Source organism: Diceros bicornis, chromosome 28 (genome assembly GCF_020826845.1).
Source record: "Diceros bicornis minor isolate mBicDic1 chromosome 28, mDicBic1.mat.cur, whole genome shotgun sequence".
Lineage (NCBI taxonomy): Eukaryota > Metazoa > Chordata > Mammalia > Perissodactyla > Rhinocerotidae > Diceros > Diceros bicornis.
In genome coordinates this window covers 5496810-5515633 of record NC_080767.1, presented here as the reverse complement: position 1 = coordinate 5515633, position 18824 = coordinate 5496810, and the positions used below count along the sequence as shown (strand labels likewise).

Here is an 18824-nt window from a genome sequence, read left to right as displayed (position 1 = left end):
CCAGCCAGCCTTACAGGTCCATGACCCTCAGCCTCATAGAAGATGCTGGAACTTTTCCTTCACAGCACTTATCCGAATATTGACCAAACATTTATTTGTAGAAGTGCATATTAAGTGTCTGTCTCTCTGACTAGACTGTCAGCCACATGAGGACAAAGGTCACATGTGGCCTCTTCAACCTGTGTCCCAGGACCCAGGTGGAGCCTTGCAGAGAGCAGACACTCAGGAAACATTTTTGAAGGCCAGCATGCACACATGAATGAATGAATGAATGAATGGCCCTCTAAGGTAGATATGATCATTGCCATTTTTCAGATGGGAAAATAGAGGCTGAAAGAACTCAGGCAGCTGGCACCTGGGCATGGTGGTGCTGGAATGTGAACCTAGCCTGCCTGCCTCCCTGGCACCTAGGCTGGGTCCACACACTTGGGATCTTCTCTCTGGCCTGCAGGACAACATTTTGACTGACCTGGAGGTGGAGAGTGACATCCTGGTGTCTTCAGAAGCCCTTGAAGAGGATGCCAGGGTAGACCTGGTCACCCCTGAGTCCTTCACGCAGCCGAGCCGCATGGGGAAGTCCATGATTGAAGACCCAGCTGTGGAGGTGATCAAGAAGATTCTGCAGTGAGTGGCACAATGGGGTGCACAGTGGGGCCCTGCCACTCTGGCCTATGGCCCTGAATCTTCAGGAACCCTCTTTGAGTTCCCATGTGAGCCCATCCTGACAGCCTGTGACCTTTCACAAGGGGCTTCTCCTCTCAGAGCCTCAGTGTCCTCCTGTGAAATGGGGCTCATAATAGGACAGACTCACATGATGTTGTGGGCTAACTGGGATGGTGCCCAGTGCCTGGCCTGAGCTGTCCTCGTGGTCACTGGGGAAAAGCTCACATCCTTTCCTTTGGTTTCAGATGTCCTGACTCAAAACGTTCAACCCAGCAGTGTGACAAAGTTCGGTCCCAGACAGGTACAGACACACAGGCCTGTGGGTCTCATGGCACCGGTGGTGGGGAAGCTGATGGTGCCACCTGACCCATCCTCCCCTCCAATCCTCTGCTCTTGTCCTGGACAAGTGTCACCCAAAGGCTTGAAGCGACACTGGAACTGGGGAGAACATTCCGTGAAGGCCTTGTCCAGTGCCACCTCAGCAGGGAGGTAGGGATGCTGGGCTGCCCGGGATCTCCCCTTCCCAGACCCTACCCCCTCCCCCAAACAGAGGCCAGAGAACACCTTGTTGCTTTACCAGACTCTGTCCTCAGAATGCGCCGCTGTGCTCACAGCTCTGAGACTCCAAGGGACCCAGTGAGGGGCCGGCTCTGACGCTGGCTTTGGTCAGATCTGCTGGGTGACTCACCTCCCACAGCCTCCACTGTGAGAGCCTGTCTGGAGTCCACTGGTTGTCCATGTGACAGCTGGTGGATCCGAGCCCTGCTCCCTGCCCACATACATCGTCCTGGTCAGAAACAGGGCCATTGGAGGTGGTTTCCTTGGGTGGCAACACAGAGCTGCAGGAGGACCCCTGGGCCTCTGCGTGCTGACCATTGCTCTGCCCACTGTGCCCTGTTGCGGGCGTTAGACTCGTGGCTCAGTGAGCTTGGGCCCTGGCTGACCTCTGAGCATGATGTTACAGAAGGTGGATGACAAACCACGTGGCTGAACGGACTTGCTGGGTCCTCTGTGGGCCCTTGGTGACATGGTTTAATTCCTGGTTTTGAGGAAGTAGTAGTGAGGAAATTCCTGCTTTGTGCACCTCCAGAAGGTCTTTTTGAACACAAAGCCATACATCTGCAGTGTGGAAATAACAATACCAACCAAATGAGAAAAGCAAAGGCTGTTTATTCAGAGCTCGCTACAGCAAGGGAGTCAGCCACCATCACTTGCATTTTAGCAGAGACTCAAAAGCAGGCAGAAGAGTGGGAAAGCTGTACAGTGGAGAAAAGAGAAGGCTTCAGGTGTGCCCTGAGTGGAGGCTGTTGGCGTGGGGAGGCTGGAGGCAGGCCAGCCAGCAGGGGGCTCCTATGTGATTGTGTAGGGTACGTATTTGGCCTTCTCTGGCTTGTCCTAAGTTGGAAGCAGGGACAAAATTTAGGGAAGCTGTCAGTTCTTAATCAAGTCTTGGCCATTTGGTGCCAATTGTTACAGGAGTTATTGTTTAGCTTTCTGGACTGTCACTAGAGATGACAGTCTGGCTTCCAGCAGGCTGGCTTCCCAAGTTGTTTGCTGCAATCAGGAGTTCGTTTCCTGGGCAGGTTGCTGCAGGCTGTGGGTCAGAGTTCTATATTTATCTGTGGTCCAGCCATTGTCCATTTGCAGATTCAGTCTCTCAGCAGTCACAACATGATGTCCATGTTGCTAGGGCTGCTGGATAAAAATTTAGGATGCCCAGTTAAATGTGAATTTCAGGTAAACAACACATAATAGTTTTAGTGTAAGTGTGTCCCAAATATTGCATGGGATGTACTTAAGACTAAAAATTACTCGTTGCTTATGAAATTCAAGTTTAACTGGGCGTGTTGTATTTTTATTTGAAAAGCTGGCAACCCTACAGGTGGCTCGCCATGTTGTTCTTTGGGTCCTCACCACAGGGAAGCAAGGGGACAGATTTCTGGCCCCTTGCCAGCTCTCAGCGGCCTCGGGTAGGCTTTAGTGGTAAAGGCTTCATCCCACAGTAAGGTTGTCTTCCAGGCTGTTGAAGAGTAGGGAGGCACCTCGAAGGGCTCAGCCCCAGACACAGGAGTCAGGTTGCCCCATAGCAGGCCTAGCGCCTCTAGCAACCCAAATGGGGCTCCCACGGGCTCAGCCCTGCCTGTGTCTGTCCCCAGCCTCCAGAACACTGACCCACCTTTGTCCCACGGCATCACTCGGTACTCCAAGCCCAACCGAACAGACAGAAAGTACCAGGTGCTCGGGGACAAGCCACCTCCTCCTGCTGAGTAAGTGACAATGCTTTTTTCCTTTAACTCCATTTAACCTGTTGTCTCCGTCAGGGGGTGGCTAAACCTTACTCAGCTGAAGGGAAAATAAGAAGTGGAGGGCAGAAAAGGAGGGGTCGGGAGGGGACAGGTAAAGGTCAAAGTCAGTTTGTCTTAACCCATTTCACCTAAATTTGTTGAGAGACATTTTTGCCAAAATGTTTCGTTTTCCGAGCTAAGCGTTTGTGGTGGCAGGGCAGCATACGGCTTTCGAGCTGTGGAGTTGTCTTGCAATATTTTTAATGCTTTCCCCTCCCCCATTCCTTTTTTCCTTTATTTTAATTTCAGTGATTAAAACAAAATCTATTCCCTTTAATATGGCTACATTTCAACAAACAAGCGAAATTCCAACTTCAGAAAATTGAAAGCACTCAGAGAAAGTTGAGATCTACAGTGGATCCCCCTACCCTTAAACAGGAGACCCATACCCGCAGCACCCCTGCTCATCAGTCATTTTGTCCCACAGCTCTGATCTCTGGGGTTTTGTGAACCGTGCCAAGAAGGGTGGCTTTTACATCAGGCGGCCCAGAAGCTGCATGTAAGTCAGCAGATAGACATTCCCTTATCCCACACTCCAAAGACATTCTTCATCATTAAAACCTTGACTCTCTCTCCATTTTTTATAGTTCTGTCGTTTTATTACAAGTGTAGATTTGTGTAACCACCACCACAATCAAGAGACAGAACTGTTCCCTCACCATCAAGACCTCCCCTTTTTAGCAACACCCACCCCCTCTTCCTCACCATCCCTAACCCTGAGCAACCACTAACCTGTTTTCCATCCCTATAATTCTGTCACTTCAAGAATGTCACATAAATGGCCTCATACCGTATATGACCTTTTCAGAGTAGCTTTTTGCACTCAACATGATGCCCCTGAGAGCCATCCAAGTTGTCCCATGTATCAATAGTTCATTCTTTTGTTTGGCTGAATAGTAATCCATGGTGTCAAGGCACCACAGTTTTTTATGATTAAAAAAAAATCATAGGCTAAACTGAAAAAAAAATTGAGCATGTATTAAATCTCTGAAAAGGGGGAGACTTTCCTGGCATAGCACAGTGGTTATTGCCCAGGAAATAGAATCAGACCAATCATGTTTTTACCCCCACATGGAATCTGGCTACGTGACTTCTCCCCAAGCCTCAGTCTTCCCCTCTGCACAGTGGGGAGAAGAGATCCCTCCTCTTAGAGCTGCAGACAGGAGCCAGCAAGTCACCCGCTGGCCTCCCTTGTGCAATACAGGATTGTCACACAACGAAACACTGGATGAAATCACAATGGAAAAGGTGGAAAATTTTGGCAAATAACTTTTTTTCTTTCTTTTTTTTTTTTTGGTGAGGAAGATTAGTCCTGAGCTAACATCTGTTGCCAATCCTCCTCTTTTTGCTGAGGAAGATTGGCACTGGGCTAATATCCTGTGCCCATCTTCTTCTACTTTATATGTGGGATGCCTCCTCAGCATCGCTTGATGAGCGGTGCGTAGGTCCTCGCCCAGGATCCAAACCCATGAACCCTGGGCTGCCGAAGCAGAGCACACGAATTTAACCACTATGCCACCAGGCCAGCCCCGGCAAATAAATTTTTAAACTCCTCTGAGTTAAAATGCAATTAAAAGTTAGATAACAACCAGCCAGGAAACAGTGGTGGTAAATAGGCCAACAAATGAAAAGGCCTTTAAAAACAGGCTGCCTCCCTTCTGCCCCCCAGCAAATTGCTAAGAAAACCCTGAGAACTCAGTGCGGCAAGAAAAGAGGGGAGAATTTGAAGAGATCACGCCCAAAGGAGGAAATGAAATTAGAACAAACACGTGGAGAAAACACTCTCATTAGAATGCAAAGAAATGAAAGTGGAACAGGTCCGTTCCATATTTTGCCTGAGATTCACCAACATATAAATAGATTTTAGTGGAAGTTCCCAGTTTATCAAGGAGGGTGAAGGTGGCCCCTCCCAGGCACTGCAGCTGGGAGGCGTTAATGAAAAAATTCTTCTGACACTTGTTAAACCAGTGAGGAAGACTTGATGTGGGACTGTTGCAGTAGGTGCCAGGACTGTCACAATAGGGGAGAGAGATGGGGCTCAACTCTAAATACAATAAGGACAAGTGGGGGTTTATAGCCAACGTGCAGAGTGAGGGGGTCAGTGGATGGGAAATTCAAGGGTTGTGGAATTCTCACTGCAGGCAGGCCAGCGTGATCAGGTATCGGGGTGGAAGATCATCTCTAAACTGACTTAGCAGGATTCTTGCTAAAACCGGACCCAGCAGGGCAAAGACTGTGCCCAAGGAAGAGGCCTAGTCAAAAAGTGGGCTCAGAGGAGCCCGTCTAAAGTTGGTCAAGGAGAGAGTGTCTGTCAGTCCCTCCTCTTGTTCAAGGAAAGAAGAGACAGTCATCTTTCCTTTGGACAATATAAATTCATTTCCCCTTCAGTCACCTTTTGTTCATTAAGGACCAGCTGAACCATCTGTTGAGACCTGGTAGCAGGAGAGCCAGACAAGAAGATTTCTAGATGTCAGGTCTGAAGCATCCTGAGTGGCCCACACAGCAGCAGCTGCAAGCATTAAGGGTGCCCTTCGGCCAGCTTCAGGTTGCAGGGCTCCTTTAGATCCTGCGGGGAAAGCCAGCCACAAAAGAGCCTAATGTCCCAATAAGGGTCTAGACAGTCAGGTTTTAGTTCTCAGTGGAATCAAGTCAGGAGGATGGGAGAAAAATTGGAAATGTTAATTTGAAGAGTCAGATATTGAAGGAAACTAGAAGAACTGAGAATTTGGTAAGGACTGACAAAATGTGCAAGATGGCAAGATCCAGTCCAATTTATAGGTAGGTAACAAAACCTCAAAGAGAGTGAATAGGGGTAGACTCTACGAACCCACAGGAGTGTGCTCTGGTTTTCCATTGAAACATAAAATTTTTATCCCCCTTTCTTTTTGATTCTTGTTTACAAAGTAAGTCTGGTCTCATTAGATTTGGCCTGATTATTTATGTAAGTGCAGCAAGAATGGTAATTGACCACATAGACCTTTTTAAGTTTGTGTTGCTGGAACTTTTCATAAGGAATCTCAGATTGGACTTTTAAAAGCCTCTTGAGGCTGGAGAGCCAAGCCAGATTGGCCTGCAGTACCTATGGATTTGGGTGAGTCCCTCTCTTCTTGAGGTCTCCACGATATCCTAAGGTTCCTGGGGCTGCCAGGAAGTGGCCTTCCTTACTCACCTATAAAGCTGAGAACCCTGTAAGCCAGGTACTAGACTGGTTTTTCCCAAGACGGCTTGGTAAGCATTGGCTCCATCAGGTCAACCTGAGTTCCTTAAAACTGTTTGGTCATATCCGATTCTGTGCATCATTCTCCTTATGACATTCCAGTCAAAGCCTTGGTTATATATCAATGTTTGCAATTATGTCCCATTCCAAAGAAGACAGATTCTTATTTAACTCATGTAAATAATTATATTGCCATGAAAATAAGTATACTCAATAAGAGTTTTTGAATTCTGGAGTGCATATGAGTGGATAAAACTTCCAGCCTGTTTCCAATTAGCCCTTTTTCCTTTTCAGCCTCAAGCAGTTGCTTTCGGCGGTTCCGCAGTTCCTTGAGGCCTGGATAGGGACAGGAGGCCTAAATTTCAAGTGACTGTAGGGAGTTGAAGGCTGGAGTGGGAAGGGAAAGGTCGGGCAAGGGTGGACAGAGGGTTGAAGAGTAGGACTTTGAAGAGGGACAAATCAGAGGATACAAGGAAACTGAAGGCTAGATCGAATGTGGTAAAAGGAGGAAGGAGCAGAGGTGATGGGAAGGGAGGGGTCTTAGATGAGCCAGTTTTCCAAAGAAACCAATGAGGTTTCAAATTATCCTTAGTAAAATCACGCCAGTGGCCTGAATCCCACAGTGGAATATTGTTGGGAAGGTATAGTGAAAGTGTACAAAGGAGCCATGTAATGTTTGGTCAAGGAGACAGTTTTTGTCAAGGTCAACAGCAAACTATCTTTCCAGAAAGCATTTTGGGGAGGTTTAGTGAAAGCCATAAAATTATGCCTTTGTGCGACTCCTTAGGTCTCTCTCCCAAGGAAATCATCCTATCAAGAAGAAAAAACTTACACGAAAATATACCTTGCAATACTTTTTATCCTAGTTAAAAATGGGAAAAAACCTGAAGGTCCAGAGATAGGGGACTGTAAACCATGGTGCATACATACCCACCGGTGTCACACAGCCATTTAAAATGATGCCGTGATGTGGGGACACTTAGAAGTGAGCAGAATGTGCAACACACATGAGCCTAATTCCAAACTGACTTTAAAATCAGCCCAAGGAAAGACAATAAAATGTTGGCATTCATTTTTCCTTCTTGTTTTTCAGTGTATTTCTAATTTTCTTTAATTATGATGAATGAATTCTAAAGTGAAAGATCAAGTGACCTATATACATATATTTAGAAATTGGCCAACAATGATGTGTGTGTACAACAGTCACTGTGTCACTTTACAGACATCATGATACATCAAGCGTCCTCAGCTGCATGCAGTTCTAATACATCTGTCCCTTATTTCACTCTTACTATTGAGATGGTTGACCTAACTGGACAGAAATGTCCGCTGGATCTGTGCAAATTTGTTTAATAAAGCCCCAGTGTGCGTGCAGTCAGCCTGAAGGCCAGAGGTACCAGAGGGAGGATATTTGGTCCTACAGGAAGTCTTGCTCATTTGATTGATATGTATGAGAAATCATTCTTTCTTCTTTCCACCAGTACTGAGCACTGATTGATGCAGGCACTGCGCTGGGGCTGGGGATTCCAGAGGGAACAAAAGCAGATGCCCACAGTCCGTGTCCTAGTGGACTTGACCATTTGCTGTGAGAGATGGAGATTAACCAGCCAGTCACACAAATCAATCCCAAGTTCCCCTGTGGGGAGTGCTGTAGGGCTGAGGGCCACTCTGACAGCATTGGAACAATGTGGGATCTGAGGAAGAACAGGAACAAAGATGACCAAGAGGAAAGTTTGCAGTGTTCTCTGGAGAGAAATCAGTGTGTGCAAAGGTCCTGGGGCAGGAGTGAGTAATTACAAGGAGTGATGAGGCCAAAAGAGAATAGAGATGCTTGGAAGGGGCCAAATCCAGCTTGTCACATACAAGAGGCATTAAACTCAACAAATAGAATTAGGTGGGAACATGCTTGGGCATCACATGAACCATCCAACTCCAATTCTGGCTGGGCTGCTGAGTCCTTGGAATATGCTATTTGGTTTTGTCCACACCATTTGGTGTGATTAGACAAGGCCCCTCAGAGATCTGTCTCCTGTGTGTTGCAGGGATTTTAAAGGAATCATCCTGACCCTCCTCTGGGAGAGCAATGAGCATCTGCTGACCGTCGTGGAGGTGAGGGCTGCTGCCCACAGGCCTTCACCTGCTGCTCTGCCAGGCACTGGCCACATGTCCCAAGCTGCCTCTGCCTCCTGCATTCTGCTGATAGTGGCCTCGTGGGTGAAACTCAGGAAAGGGGATTCCAGCCCCCATGACTATGGCCACCCAGCTAAACCTCATTCTCATTCATTCATTTATTCAGCCACCAAACATTTTTTGGACACTGTCAGATACTGGGGGACATACTGGGCAAGAGGAACAAGCCCCATCTCTGTCCCTGAGAGGCCAGTGCCCAGCAGGGGGGCGAGATATGGCAGCACCACAGGGAGACAGGTGGGGCTGTGGGAGCAGGCACCTGGGGTGCCTCCAACAGGAGCACCCCAGAGCCCTGATCCAGCACACCCGCACAGGAACGTCTGTGTGTTTTCCTGTCTGCAGCCCACTGGGCCATGAGCCCTTCAGAGCAGGGGCTCTGGGCCATCCATATTTGGGGCCCACAGCCTAGTACCCAGCTGGGCACTTCATAGAAAGCTCTCAACCTGGTCGCTGAAGTGAGATTCCGTTTTGGTCTTGAAGGATAAGTGGAATTCTGCCATTCACTCACTTGTGCCTCACTTAGCCCTGGAATGCTGACAGTGGTGTAAAGGACAGATGGGTGGGAAGGCCGTTGCTGGCATAGGGGACATCAGGAGAGCAGGGCGGAGGGTGTCAGTGCACGGGCCACAGTCCCATGGTGAGGGTCCCCACACACACCATCAACCCTCTCTGGCAGGAGTTTTACCGCAAAGAGAAGCGCCCAGTCACCAGGCCCGACTGCATGTACGAAACATTTGACCAGTGCGTGGAGAATATCAGCAAGAAGATCCTGGAGCACCAGGGCCAGACAGACGAGTACCACAACTCCTGCCTCATAGGTGGGTGTGGGCGGCGGGCGGGCAGGCAGGTCGAGGGTGCGGCCGGAAGCCGCGGATTGAGCTAAGCCTGGGCCTCGCGGCCTGGGTGATGCCCTCCTGGCCTGGAGTCACTGGGGGAGGCAGCGGAGCCTCCCTGGGAGAAGCCAGCATCTTAGAATGAGGTAAAAACTTGGACCAGATTTAACTGGGGAGAAACAAAAATGTCAACAAAAAGCTGACTTTTCTTGAGAAAGATGGTGATTTGTATCACTAAAAATGTTTTTTTCATTGCACAGGTATTTTTTATAGCTTTGTTGAGATATTTACATACCATACAATTCTCCCATGTAAAGTGTACAATTCAGTGGATTTGAGTATATTCAGACAGTTGTGCATCCATCACCACTGTTGATTTTAGGACCCCTGTCCCTCCGTCACTTCTCTAGCCCTAAGCAACCTCTAATCTACTTTCTGTCTCTATAGATTTTCCTATTCTGGGCTTTCATATGAATGGAATCATATAGTGTGTTGTCTTTTGTGACTGGCTTCTTTCATTTTGCATAGTGTTTTCAAAGTTCATCCATGTTGTAGTGTGGATGAATACTTCATTCCTTTTTATGGCTGAATCATGTTCCATTGTTTGCATGTACCACATTTTGTTTAGCTGTTCATTCATGGGTATAAGAGGAAGAGGATTAGGGGATAGCCAGACCTGGGCCCAGGACCCAGCACTGTCATCTCCCAGCCATATGACCTTGACCAAGTCACCTCACCTCTGTGAGCCTCAAGTTCCTTGTCTGTAAACTGGAGATGGAGACAGTACCCACCGTGCAAGGCTTTTTAGTGGAGTGAGCCCTCCTGTGGGCCTGCTGTACACAGGGAGAGTAATCAGCGGCTCTCATTGCTGTGGCTGTGGAACGACTGGAACTGCGAGCTCGGACAGCGTTTTGGTTCTGTAGCTCAGAATCTCCCCCCCCGTGAACTCTGCGGGATCCCATCCTATAAGATCCTCCTCGAAAGAAAGGTTCCATGCTCAGATGGAGTTGGGAAATGCTGCAGATTGTATCCCTCTCTGGAATGTTCACAGTTCATGTTAGATGGAGACTTCCATTTCCTACAGTTTGGGAGTCCAGTATCCTGACCAACTCTTCCACTGGAAACATGTAAAGATGCTGGATATAATTATTTTTGTGATGAACTCTTTTAAATGCATTGATGAGCTAGTTGTAAATTAACAAACACACAAGGCCCCCAAATTAAGTGAAAATAGGTACTTGGAGAAATAAATTGAGTGGTAACTCTGGCTGTTAACCTAAGGGCTTTGCTAACTCCCAGGTGAACTTGAGCCTCTGTTTTCATGGCCTCCAGGGCATTGGGAACAAGAGACAAAGCTCCAGACCACCCAAGGGCGGAAGTCTGAAAGGACACAAGCCACATAAAACTGGGCCTCCACAGGGCTCCATCTGCGGATTAAGGTGAATGAGACAGAGACCAAGCCCCGCCCCCCGCCAGTGATGAGAAGGAAACTGTCTTATTAAAAGCCTTGGTATTGGGTAAAGAAGAAGAAAAAGTCCAATGAGAATCCCTAACTATAAGCCAACCTTTATGTGGGTTTTAAACCTGAAGTCACACTTAGATAAACCTGAATTCACCTTGTTTTTGTGGATCATCCAAAAGACCTCCAGCTGACACTTTGGCTTAAAATGATCTTGAGTTAGTTATGCCCAGATGCGTGTTTAGTAGAGACACTGCAAATTCTCTCTAGAAAAACCCATCTTCAATTCAGGCCTCCAAGGATTCCCACGAATAAAATGCCCAGAATAAGTGCTTCTAGTAAAAAACAACAAACAAAACACACACAAACACAAGGAAAAAAGACACCTTGAGCATGAGGCAGCAGAATGAGACCAGTAAATACTTCAGATATTGAACGAATGAGACCCAGAATATAAAATGCTGTATTTATTAGAGTTAAATAAAAGAGGAAATTGGAAACATGAGTAAGGAGCAAGGGACTATTAAAATCACCAAGTAGATATGAAAGAGAACCAAATAGAACTTCTATATTGGGAAAATAAATAGTTGAAATTTAACACTTATGAATGGCTTTACTACCAGATGATTCACAGCTGGAGGTGAAATCAGTGAACTGGAAGGTGGATCCAAAAATATGCAAGATGCAACAGAGAAAAACAGAGATGAAAATATCAAGAGAGGTGAAGAGATATGGATGAAAGAGTGGGTCTAACACATAGCTCTTTAGAAGTCCAGAGGGAGAGGAAGGAGACTAGAGTCAAGGCAATGTTTGAAAAGATAACGGATGAGACAGAACTGCTGAAAGACACATGCATTTTAAAGGGGCTGAAAAGTCCTGCAGAGTATAGAAGACAAGTCCTTTGAACTTGTTTAATCTGGTATTTCCTATACTGGTTTGACCACGGGACCACTTTAGATGAAATAGCTATTAGCACCTTGTAGACCAAGTCTTTCTCTTTGGGAAACTGCTTTGGGCCTTTGTCGGAGAGATCACCACAGCAACGCGGCTCCACTCTGTCTTCTCCCCTGGGCCCCCACCCCCAATTCCTATAGAATTACGGGCCCAGATGAGGAGATTTGAGGAGCTGCTGCCCCAGGTGTGTTGGCTGGTGATGGAGAATTTCAAGGAGCACCACTGGAAAAGATTTTGCGACTCCATCAAAGAGATCCGGGGACAGTTCTGGGAACATCAGAAGCAGCTGGAGAAAAGGAAGGTGGGGCCCCCAGACCCCCTTCCTCTCCAGGACCGGGGGCCTTGGAAGTTCAGAAGTGGGAGCAGGGCATAGGGAGAACTGAGTCCCAGGGAAGGAGGTGGGCCAGGCTTGTGGTTATTGGATGGGGGCTGAGGGACAGAAAGCATTGGAGAAATGAGAACGGAGCCATCTGCTCCTTCATAGAAGGCGTTCAGTAAACTCCTCGTTGGATTTAATGGGTGGGTCAGCTGGTTTCTGTGGGGCCGTGGTCATTGCGATGAACAATGATTCTCCACCTGGTCCTTGGAGACGTGGTATGTGGGTGCTGTTGATTTTATTGGACTAAAGCCCTGATTGTGCTGGGGCAAATGCTCAGCTCGCCCTCTCCTAACCCTCAGAGTCGGCTCCAGTCAGGCCCCTCTCTTGCCTTCTCTGCCACTCCTCTGCCCATCCATGGCCCTTCACACACCCAGGTCAGAGCACACATCAGTCTGGCCATGGCCGTAATTAGCAGAGGATATCATAGGCCAGTGACTTTCTGGTCCTGAATTCAAGACCAGGTCAAAATCCACACTGATTTCTGGATTGTTTGATTGAAGGATGAAAATGCCCAGAAGCTTCATCCAAATCTCGGACACCCTGCACATGTCCAAGAAATGGAGTCTCTATGTCAGGGGGAAGAGGAAAGGCAGGAAGATTTGGACACCGTGATCACAACAGCCAGGGAGAAGCTGGAGGTCAGTGGCGCCATTGACCCCCACGTGCAGGTGCTGAGGGCTGCACTGCCCGCCAGGGAGATGCCCCCATTGACAGCCCACCAGCAGCGCTGAGCACGCCCTCTGCCGGCACCCTGCCCAAAGCAGGGCAGGAAAGCAGGCAGGCTTTATAGTGGAGATGGTCATTATTGGCTGTCTTAACTTGCAGTTTTTCATTTCTAAATGAATTGATTACAGAATTACTAATGAGAGCTTTTTTTTTTAAGATCCACAGTGGTTTTATTTCCTCTTGAGTGAGTTGTCTAGGTGCATCCCTTGGCCATTTCTGAATCATTTCCTTCAGGCCAAGTTACCTCTTGGGAGAGGCCTCCGGCCGAGCACCAGATGCCAGTTAACTGGGACACACTTGGCACACGGCTTTGGTCCTCTCTCCCCCGCTGGCTCCGCAGATCCTCCCTCAGCCTGCCTTCGGAGGCCGCTTCCTCCCCTTCCAGCACCAGGCTCCTCCTGTTTCCTCCAGGAGTTCACCAGGAAGTCCAGCCAGTATTTCATAGCCAGCCTGGCCACCTTCACCGAGAAGTTCCTGCTGCAGTTGGATGAAGTGCTGACCATCGACGATGTCCAGGCTGCAAGTAAGTGGCACCAGTGGCCTTGTGCCCTGGCCCCAGGGGGTTGGTGAGGCACAGGGTGATGGGCCTGGGGGGGTCTGCTTTTCCCCAACTGCCCAACTCCACCGGAGTGAGAACAAATTCTCCATCGACGGGACTGATGAGTTCTTGTTTTCATTAATAGTAACTTTTTTTTTTTTTTAAGTGAAAAAGCAAATCCCAAATGGGTCAAAGATTATATGTAAAAAATGAACCTTATTACTACATGTTTTCATAATCGTGGGGGAGGGACAGCTTTGCCAATTATGAGATGAGAGCCAGAAGCCGTAAAGGAAACAGCTGGCGCTTCTCTGTGGCCAAAACAAAAACAAGGAAACGTGTCAAAAGATGGAGAGTCGAGCCACAAACTGGAACAATATTCCTAATAACCTCTAGGTCAGAGAAAGGCCTAAGGTCCCTGTGGTACAGAGAACTCTAACAGGTCAGATTTGTAAAAGGAGACAGAGGACAAACGCGCACAAAAGAGAAGCCGTGCACGTGGCCAGTAGATGTCAAAGATGCTCCACTTCACTGATGGTGGAAAAGGCGAAGGTAAACACTCAGATGTAGTTTTTCACCAACAGCCTTGCAAGGCTTCTAAGTTTAGTGACAAGCAGCACTGGTGAGGAGGCCCAAGCGCCACGGAGACCCTTGGAGAAGTGCCCATGATAGCGTCTCCTGGAGACCCCGCTGTCAGGACCTGTCAGGATCCTGAGTGTGTGCACCTCTGACCTGGGTTCTAACCTAGAGTGTATCAGACAGAAATACCTGCACCATTTTTCACAGGTCGATTTTCAAGCATATTCACAGCACTGTTGGAATTTGCAAAGAATTGGAAACAACTGTAATATCCATGTGTTGGGGATTGGATAAATAGATTATGGTCCAGGGGTACAGGTGAACACTGCACAGCTGTTGAAGTGGGAGAAGTAGGTCCACATGTGCCAACATGGAGAGGCGTGAGAGAATACCACTACGTGAAGAAACAAGTCCATAGTCAGTGCTTATCCATGACAGCATTATTTTAAAACCCATGTATAAACATGTGTACTCACATATATGTAAATGAATCTGTGTGAGAGACAGACAGAGAGAGACAGAGAGAATGAGAGAGACAGAGCCTGAGAGACAGGGACCAGACTTGACGATGCTCCCCTCTGGTGGGTGGGACTGTGAGAGATTCTAAAATCTTTTCTTTTCCCCTGGTAGGTGATGTTTAAACTTTTTATAATGTGCACATTACTTTTAAAACTATACAAAGATTCAAATCATATATTAAATGTTATCCATTTGTCACTGTTCTATTAAGCAATTAAAATATATTAATTTTGTTTTTAAAAGTTTTTATTACAAAGGCAATAGATGTTTATTATGGTAAAATAAGAAATTCAATATAAATTATGAAGAAAGTGAAGAACACAGTTCTTCCACCCAGAAATGAATGGCCTTAGCATTTACTGTCCATCCTCCCAGTCTGTTCGCTTTGGACTCAGGGCCGTGTGTGTGTCTGAGGGGGCAGTTATAGGGCGTGTGCTCTTTTATAACCTGATTTACCCCTGGGTGGACGTTGGCCACACCAGTCCATCATCCTCTTGAGGATTTTTAGTTACTGAGCACCGTGATTTACTAAGCATTGTAATTTGCTAATTAGTCCCCTGCTGTTGAGTGTTGGGCCATTTCCAGTTTTTCTCTCCTGTGATTGCGCTGAAGGGAACCTCTGTATCCACATGTCTCTGTTTTGGGGCGACAGACTCCTAGAAGTGGACTTTCTGGGTCAAAACGTGTATGCGTTTTGAGGTTCTGGTGACTTTCCAAGGTTGGAGGTCTCTGTCAAATGTGAGCCTTGTTTGGGAAAGTGGGGTCTGCGGAGACACTGGGGTTGAGACTCGAGGGAGAACAGGCAGAGGAGCGGGCGGGGGAGGCAATCTCAGTACCTTGGAGGGAACCGCCGAGCCGGGAAGACCCCCTGCACCAGGCCCAAGGAGGCGTCTCCTGCTCTATAACCTGGGCTTCTGAGCCAAGCAGCCTGGCCCTGCCGTCCACGCAGACCAGGTGCAGGGCAGGGCCACTCCTGCGTGCTCACTCGCTGCCCGGATGGAGCCCAGTCACATCGAAGGACAGGCCAGCGAGCTGCGCGTCAGAGGGACAGCCTCGAGTGTGTTCGTTCCAGGGGTAATTAGTTCAGAACCCATCGGAGCTGGAATAAGCCAAAGAAGCCTCCACAAAGCGTATTCGGGGGCTCATGGAAGCTGTGAGGTGAGAGCATGATGCTTTGGGCTTTGGCGCTGGGAACAGCGCCCAAACCACACCTCACATCCTCCAGCAATGACCCGCTGCCCCCGCACTGCCCCCAGCCCACACATCTGGTGCATGCCGCTTCTCTGCCTGGGGGATGGGGCCCTGCCTCCCAGTGGAGACTCCAAGTGGAGATTAGGAGAGCGAGCCCTCATTTCTCTCAACGTAAGGTCAGGGGAAGGTCCCCTTGATCTCAGGCTGCGGGTGAGGCCACGGTCAGTAACCTGTCTCTTGCCTACCAGGGATGGAGTCCCCCAGACAGAAAACGTCAATCCTCATCCGGAGGAAACTCGCTGGGCTCTCCCTGGAGGAAGAGAGTGAGAAACCCCTGATCGAGCGGGGGAACAGGTAAGAGCCGAGAGCAGCGAGGAAGACCATGAATGGCTGTATTTGCTGGGGGGCTGTGCAGTGCAATGGTTATGGGCACGGGCTCTGAACTCAGACAGACCTGGGGACCTTGGAAAGGCATGATGTTCTAAGCCTCAGTTTCCTCATCTGTGAAATGGGCATGGCTGCTTACCTTCCATGGTGTTATGAAGAGAAAGTTAGATGACACTGTAGTTGGTGTGCCCCTGGCACAAAGAACTCAGCAAGCATCAGTGCACGTGGTGAGGACTCATGAAGGGGCCCACAGAGAAAGGGAGGCCTGTCCCAGTGTGGGGCACATTCTCAGGTCGCCGGTGGCACTGTGAACCACCAGCGTCCGTCACGTGTAAGGAGAGCCATCAAAGTGCCTGTCCCCTGTGCCCCAAGTGTGAGTGGGAGAAGAAGCAAGGCCGGGATTTGCCCGGCTGAGTTCTCAGCCGTGGCTTTTATGGCACAGCAGGAAAAACAGGCTGAGACCGGTGACTGCCGCCTGGCTGGCCGACCGATGAGGAAACTGAGGCCAGAGGAGGGAAGCGACCAGAGCTGTGGCCTCCCCTCCCCACGCAGAGCCCGAGACCGTGTATGCGCGTGGGTTTGAACAGTGTGAACACGTGAAAAGGAACCTGAAGAGCTTAACGCTAAAGCTCACCAGGGTTTCTCTTTAATTAAGAAGCTTAAAGCGTGATCTGCTTTTTCAAAGAAATGCTGAGCTTTTCCACCAGGCTTGGAGGGTGACTGTGAATGATGGGGACAAGCCTGTAGGACTTTTACACACATGTTCATTTGTAGGAAGTGGCCGGGAATCAAACCCACCAAAGTCACCATCCAAAACAAGCTTCTCCTCCAGGAAACATCATCGGTCACCACCATCAGAACCACCCTGGGCCACCAGGCGGCCGTGGAAGCCCGAGACGCTATCTACCTGGTGAGTGGAGAGACAGGCAGGGTGGGTGCGTTCCGGGGAGCGCAGGGCCGCTCGGTTTGGCTGCCTTGGGAAGGAAGGGACTTCCCATCACAGGGTGCCCTGATGTTTGGCCCATGGAGCAGACGACACACGTCAGGGTGCCCCAGGGCACAGTGTCACACTCAGGACAGTCAGTGTTCTCGGGCACAAGGATGTGAGCCCAGGGTCATGTCCAGTCCCAGTGATAGCGTGGGGCTGATGGCGTGAGCCTCAGTGCTGGGGGAACCCACCTGAGGGACACCGCACTGAGGCTGGGGGTGAAGGTAAGCTTTCTGGAGGAATAGCTGAGTCAGACTGAGGGGACAGAGTAGTCAGAGGGCGGAGGCCATGGGAGCAGTCGGTGGAACAGTTGACAGTTATGAGCACCTACTGCTGCTTCTCTTCTCAACATGAGGCATCCCACTGAATCCTCCTGACAACCCCATGAGGAAGATAGAGTTGTCCCCGTGTCACTGATGAGGACGCTGAGGTTTAAAGAAATGTGCCCTCCTCTATGCCACTACAGAGTGGCAGAGGCAAGATTTGAACCCGGTGCCTGTTACACCCCCATGGGGCCCACCTGAAGAGAAGGCTGCACCCAGGTGCCGCCTGTGGGACCTCGCAGCTCTGAAGATATGTGGACCTTTGGTCCTGGTGCCCAGAGAGAAACCTTGTCCTGCCCAGAGGTAGGCTGACCGTGGTATCAGGAGAGACCACAGTGCCCAGGGCCAGCCCTTCCCCGGCCACCATGCCAAGCCCCAGGCAGAGGGGGCGGCTCTGCCTGCTGAGTTCAGTGAGGGCTCGAGGCCTGGAGGGCTCAGCCTCCCAGCAAGCCAGGAGCTCTGAGCTCCGGGAGCCCACAATGCGGGACGGCGATTAGGGAGGAGTGCAGAGTCCAGAGTCCGGTAGACCAGGGTCCTAGTCCCTGCTCAGCCTCTTTCTAGCTGGGTGACCCCAGGCAAGGCTCTGAGCCTCAGTTTCTCCATCTATAAAATAAGCAAACAATCGGACCTGCCCAATCAGTTGTTGGGCAAATTCCATGAGAAATGACTTGTGGAACTCTTGCCCGTGCCTGCAGTAGATTAAAGGCTACCTGCCAGCAGGTTACAGCGTTCCTCCAGGGCACAGAGTCCAGAAATCCCTCCTCATGGGGCCTCCTCCTGCTGCCTTGCTCCCAGAAATATTTAGCGTTATTTGAAGAGGAGCTGAAGAAGATCCAGGACGACCACACGTCGCAGGTGAAGGAGGCTCAGCGCTGGAAGGACACCTGGAAGAGCTCCGTGCGCACTGTTCAGGGCCTGTACTCGTGACACCCTCCACTCACCCCAATAAAGGCTCATTTTGTATGGACTCCTTCTCTGTTCATCCGTCCATCCATCCATCCTCCCACCCACCCACCCCTCCATCTGTCCATCCATCCACTCACCCACCCATCCATCCATCTGTCCATCCACCCACCCACCCACCCATCCATCCATCCATCCCTCCATCTGTCCACCCACCCACCCATCCATCCGTCCATCCCTGCTGTGTGCCCAGCATGGTAGCTTCAGCACTGACCAGGACGTGATATGGTCCTTGCCCAGGTGGCGATCACTGTCAGTGAGGGAGACTGAGGTGAAAGGGGAGTCCCACGTGGTTAGGAGGGACAGTGGGGAACAGGGATGAGTCACTTAAAATAGAGATTGGTACTTCAAAAGAAGTAACTTCCAGAAGGCACGCTTGGCACATCATCTTGGGAAGTGAAGTAATTAAAACTTATGGGAAAGAGTGTATTTTATTTTTTATTTATTTATTTTTTTCTTGAGCTAACATCTGCCAATCCTCCTCTTTTTGCTGAGGAAGACTGGCCCTGGGCTAACGTCCATGCCCATCTTCCTCTACTTTATATGGGACGTCGCCACAGCATGGCTTAG

General features: G+C 49.3%; 1 protein-coding gene across 1 annotated transcript in view; it reads left to right on the top strand.

Moving 5' to 3' along the window:
- LOC131393105 (coiled-coil domain-containing protein 180-like) overlaps positions 1–18240 on the top strand; it is a 60482-nt gene extending 42242 nt beyond the window's left edge. Inside the window, 12 exon segments of the mRNA XM_058523542.1 lie at positions 452–624; positions 909–1032; positions 1034–1152; positions 2820–2930; positions 8268–8334; positions 9092–9233; positions 11802–11962; positions 12541–12678; positions 13178–13289; positions 15842–15947; positions 16755–16890; positions 18087–18240. Of these exon segments, the coding sequence (XP_058379525.1) occupies positions 452–624; positions 909–1032; positions 1034–1152; positions 2820–2930; positions 8268–8334; positions 9092–9233; positions 11802–11962; positions 12541–12678; positions 13178–13289; positions 15842–15947; positions 16755–16890; positions 18087–18218 (1521 nt within the window). The 3' untranslated portion in view covers positions 18219–18240.
- The last annotated feature ends 584 nt before the right edge of the window (positions 18241–18824 follow it).